Genomic DNA, 5,910 nt, shown 5'->3' on the forward strand with positions numbered 1-5,910 from the left:
GGTGAGAAGAGAAGGAAGCCCTTAAAGGTCAAAACAGTGGAGGGTTGGGGCGGGATCGGATCGCACTTTCACCTCCTAGGCTTGGGAAGATGGTGCACATGCGTTGTAATGCGCACGTGTTACTGGCACATGACTCCCGGTCCCTTGTGAGCCGAAACTTGGATCCTAATGACGCTGATAATGGGTTACTAGGCACTCATAGTTCTGGATTGTTGCGTGGCCTTGATGTTAGCTGAAGAATTCCTTTAAAAGTCATTTTTGAAGAAGTAGACAAACCTAAATCTGTGTCTCATCTCAAAGGAATATGAACAAGATGCCTGCTGGTGACCAAGAACGTGAATATAATGAAGACAGGAAGTACTACTCTAAAGGAGTTAAACCGGTGAGAAAAAAGAAAAAAATTCCTGGTTACTGTTGGGGGGACATTAAGATAAACATCATAGGTGAAAAGGATGATTCACCAATTCATTTCTGTGACAAATGTGATTTGCCTATTAAAATCTATGGGCGAATAATTCCATGCAAGCATGCTTTTTGCTATAACTGTGCTAATTTATATGACAAAATCGGATATAAAATATGTCCACGCTGTAGTTATCCTGTGCTGCGAATTGAGGAGCATAAACGAGGTTCTGTCTTCATGTGTAGTGTTGTCCAGGGATGCAGGAGAACATATTTGTCTCAGAAAAGCTTACAGGCTCATATCAAACGCCGCCATAAGAGAGCTCGAAAACAAGTTACCGGTGCTTCGCTTGCAAAAGTTCGTCCTCATATTGCTCCGCCACGAACTGAAATCGCTGAAATCCCTAAAAGACTGCTAGACAGGGACCATCTATACTATATTCCACCAGAGCGGCACACCATGATGTCACTACCGTCTATGCAACAAATGCCACACGAGCAACATAATCAGTCACATAAGGATCTTCAGGTTCCTCCCCCAGAACTATCTCTAAGTCCGCCTTTTCCCATCCAGTGGGAAACTGTTAGTGTTTTTACAAGAAAACATAGCAATTTAACAGTTGATCATATTCAGAATAACTCAGATTCTGGTGCTAAGAAGCCATCACCTCCTGACTATTATCCTGAGTATCAAAGTCAACCAGTGGTATCGTCCCCTTGTCATATTATGCCTCAAAAGCAGCATTATGCACCACCTCCATCTCCATCATCACCAGTAAACTGTCCAATGCCATATCCTCATCAGGATGTAGATACTCCTAACTTGGTTTCTAGCCAAGTGCCAGCTCTAACCGCGACCTATGATCTATCACTTGGACATATTATTGCCCAGGTGCCACGTTATATGAATTCTCCTCCACCATGTGCTCCCCAGTCTCAAAATGGTAATCCATCTGCACGTGAATTTGCTTTTCACCACTATAACCCTAACTTTTTACCTCAGTTCACTGAAAATCAAGAAACTTTGAGCCCTCAGTTTACACAAACAGAAGCAATGGATGATAGAAGATGGCCTGCATGGAAAGGAGTGCCACCTCCTCCACCAACGAGGAGTCCACCTCCTCCAGCCCTACATGGTGGATCACATCATTCACACCAGAGAAGACATAGACCATATTAAGCATGATAATAGTATTTTGAGCTGAAGACCTGATGGGAAAAAAAACTTCAACTTCTATACTGTACTGTGGATAAGTGGCTTAGTTCAGCACAGCTGTAGTTTAACAACTTTGTTCCTCTGGTGTGGTAAATTGACCTAAAGGTGACCTCTAATGATTTCTTGAAATAAATATGCATTGTTACATTTTCAGAAGTATTGTGGTTTTTATTTTTATTTTTTGGTGATATGTTAACCTGTGAAAAAGGATTAAATTGCAATATAGTTGTAAAAATGCTATTTTATGTGAACTCAAGTATAGTCACATGCTGTTTTTTAAACATGTTTTACCACTAATTTCCCAAAGTACAGTAAAAATCCTAGAGGTAAAAATCTACTACAATGTACAGTTAAATCAGACAGCTAAATGGTAGATAATTATTTCACGTTTTAGGAACTGAAATTTTAAGGTATAATAAGTGTATAGTGCATTTCATTTGGATGCCTTTTCATTTTTAGACAGCCCCAGAAGCACCAAAATGTGTCAGAATTCCAGTACTATGATAGATTTATGTTTGCAATGTTAAAAAACATTACTAAATCATTTGGAGAGATATGACCAAAGTAATTGTATCTGTAGGCTCCAAGCTGGTGGGGACAATGTTACTTGTTAATGTTTTTTTTTTTTTTTTTTTTAACAGAATCCTTCAAATCACATAATGCACCACACTTACTAAGTAGCATTCTTTTATAGCACTGTTTAAATGGTGTCATTTAGATGAAGTGTGTTCTACTTTGCTCATGCTCCTAAATTAAATATTCAGGGCTGAATAAACTTTATTATAATTCTTCGTTTCATGGTAGAACTTGATCCTGTTCTTATGTGGTTTTTTGTTTATTAGGTTTTAAACTACAGTTTGAATGCTATGGAGGAATTTGGACAATCTATTAATGAGAGGCATTGTTACAGTTACAAACTTGGACTTGCTTGGGTTTCATTATTGCGTGATAAGGGTTCTTCCTCTAACCTGAAATTAAAAACTATTAATTCTTTCCTATTTCTTTTCTTGGTAAACAGTCTAAACTTGGGACATTTTAGCATGAAGTTAACAGTAAAGACTACCAGATGACTTTGTATAGGAGAAAAGTAATTACTTATATGAATTTCACTGCTTTATTGTATTCAGAATGAGCTTTTGCATTTTAGGGGCTTATTACAGTCCAGCTATGATGACCACTTCCACTTACACTTCTGTACTTTGTACAGAATTCATATGGATGAACTGATGTTCTTAGGATATTTCATATCATTTGAATAAACCCTCATGAAGATTTTTCTCCCCCTTCAACAGTGCATAATATAAATATGAAATGTATAGTATGCAGATATTATTTACTAGATGGTTTATAGTGTATAAATTTAGGAGATATTTCTTTTTGGCAAAGGATGAACTGATCGCTAACTTATCATTTTACTCTGTTGGGTACAGGCAAAATAAATTCTTGTCTTGGCTGATCAGATGCTCTCTGAGCTTAGAGCTGAAGTTAGAAATATATACATGGCCATTTTAACCTTGACCAGCCTAAAATAAGTAATAGACTGTTTTTTTTCAGTGAGTGATTTTTCATACCTAGCGATTTGAGAGTCTAATGTTAATGCAATATTTCTAGTGAAAAAGCCTTGTTATTAGGAGCACGGCATGTGATGATGTGAAATGTTGGTTGGTAAGTGCTTCTATTATACTATTATAGGTACTTGGACTAGTACACACTTGATTTCCTTTCTTGCCTCTACTTAGAAGCTGTTAAAATATTACTGTTAAAATCCAATATAATTTTTTGTTTCATGTAATAAAAGCCAAATTCACTTTAAGTCTTCTCAACAATCTATGAAGAGCTCTTCTATGTTTATTGACATTTTCTAGGATTGAAGGTATTATGAAACCACTTACGTGATGCATTAGACAAAAAAAATCAGTATTATAAAAATTTACATGTTAAAAGAAGCCTTCAAAATTATTTATTTGCAGTTAAGTTTAGGCAATATGTTATTTAGCAAAGCAGAACAGATGAATGTGTTGTAGCAGACAAAATTTTTAAATGATATTGGTTATGAACTCATCCAGTGATGTTTGAACGACAGTGATGGGTAAAAGAATCACAAAGTTACCATTAGTGTTTCTTTAAGGGAAAAATAATGCGAATCCTTTCCTTTTACTCAGAGAAGGCTTTGAAGCTATAATGGGCATAAGTCTAAATTAAATGTATGTATGGTACATTATATTACTCTGAAGACTACTGAGGTGGCAGTTTAAGTCTTCAAAACAATATGGATCCATAAATACTAAAAAATAAACAGAAATACCAGAGAAAGGGAAAATGAAAGTCAGATAAATAGTAAAATTGAGTCCAAGTTAAAGTTGGAAGCAAAAAATTTGCACAATTAATTGCTGCACTGTTGTTAATGATGGATGAAAAGTGGCTAAAGTAAACAGGCAAGATAAAAGCATGCACATTTTCATGGGAAGCATAAGCCTGATACTGAGCAAAAGTTCTCTTGTGGTGCTCATAAAACAGTCATTAATATAGGGTTGTGATTCCTGATTCTGACAGCATGAAAGAATCTCCTGGAGCATCACCACAAACTAGCATCCTTTACTTATCCTCAAAAGATTCTGAATCAGTAGGTTTTGGCAATGGATAGGGTTTAGTAATCTGTTCTTTCAGTAAGTATCCTAGGTGATTCAGAAGCAGCTGACTCAAAAATTTAGTCACTGAACACCCAGTGTCTAGTCTCAGTGGTCTACCATCCATTCCGTACACAGCAACCATGGTAAATGTGTAAGAATGGAATTTGGTCAGGCACAGTGGCTCACGCCTGTAATTCCAGCACTTCGGCAGGCTGAGGCAGGTGGATCAGGAGGTCGGGAGTTTGAGACCAGCCTGGCCAACATGGTGAAGCCCCGTCTCTACTAAAAATACAAAAAATTAGCCGGGCTTGGTGGCAGGTGCCTGTAATCTCAGCTACTTGGGAGGCTGAGGCAGGAGAATCACTTGAACCTGGGAGGTGGAGGTTGTAGTGAGCCGAGATCGTGCCACTGCACTCCAACCCGGGCAACATAGTGAGACTCCAGCTCAAAAGAAAAAAAAAAAAAAAAAGAATAGAACTCAGCTCTCAAATAGTTTTGCGTTACACTTCAAGTCCAATACCTTTTTCATGACTGTATACGGTTAAACTCCTAGTGAATTTTCAAAACTCATAACCTACCCTTCTCTATCCATTCCCCCTAGTCCAGTCACACAAACTTAAAAAAAAAAATCCTTGGGCAACCGAATTCCTTCCTGCCTCACATTTTACACTTATTGGTTTCCCCCGCCCTCCCCCCTCCGCCCCCCGTCTGGACCATCTTCCTACAAGTCTTCTTAAGGCTGGCTCTGTCACTTCATGTTTCTGTTCAAATGCCTTCCCTGGCTGCCCTGTGGAAAATAGCACTGCCCTCCACACACCCATCTTCTAACCCTGCTTTATTTTCCTTCATTCTCTATCACTACCTGTTATTACATAATTACTTATTGCTTCTTTTTGCTGTTTCCTCCACAAAAGTGTTATCTCCAAGAGAGATGGGTCTTTGTACTAGTCCATCAAAGAAGGATGAAGAGTGATATATAATAAAGCAATTTAATTTTTTGTTCTTGCTGTTTTCTTCTTTTTATATTTTATTCTTTCTGAAGTGAAAATTGGGGCCATCTCGTAACTTTTCTCTGCACTCTTAGATAAATGGAAAGCTCTCTGATCAGTTATTAAAATGTCCAGTCTGATGGGACAGTCAAACTTTAGAACTGATTTAAGGGTAAGTCCTTTCCTTACTTCCCTAGCTGTGGCTCGTGGAAGACGAGCAGTTAGGAAGAATGTTGTGGTCAACTTCTTGCCTTAACCACCTTTGCTTTGATTTCTTCTCCCCTATTTCATTAGGTGGAAGTCTTGGTCCTTCAGAGTTGGAATGCAAAGGACTGGGGCAGGAGAGGTGAGGGAAATAGGAAAAGTCTTAACTTGGTTGGTACTATATGAAACTGGGTTAGTAATTTCTGGGCCCAACTTCAGGTTTTAAGAATTAATTTTTTCTTTCATTGACACTTCCATGGTTGGTAAGAAAGAATGGCTCTCATTGATCTGGAGCTCTACTTGTAGTTCCCTTGATGAATATGAATGCATCTCTCTTCCAGTTAGTTCCCTAGTTCTTCCTCAGCCCCTGAGAATCTAGCAATACCTACAGCTTCTCTTAGCTGAGTTGTGTTTATCCCTCCAGCTCCCTCTAGTGAGGGGCCATATCTGGCCCCTGAGAAACACATCT

General features: G+C 38.2%; 1 protein-coding gene across 1 annotated transcript; it reads left to right on the plus strand.

Annotated features, from left to right (window-relative positions):
- The first annotated feature begins 233 nt into the window (after positions 1-233).
- ZNF645 (zinc finger protein 645) lies at positions 234-1,774 on the plus strand. The gene has a single exon (XM_011935099.1). It carries the CDS (start codon positions 305-307, stop codon positions 1,580-1,582), a length of 1,278 nt encoding a protein of 425 aa, XP_011790489.1. The 5' UTR covers positions 234-304; the 3' UTR covers positions 1,583-1,774.
- The last annotated feature ends 4,136 nt before the right edge of the window (positions 1,775-5,910 follow it).

Source organism: Colobus angolensis, unplaced genomic scaffold, assembly GCF_000951035.1.
Source record: "Colobus angolensis palliatus isolate OR3802 unplaced genomic scaffold, Cang.pa_1.0 Scaffold140, whole genome shotgun sequence".
NCBI lineage: Eukaryota > Metazoa > Chordata > Mammalia > Primates > Cercopithecidae > Colobus > Colobus angolensis.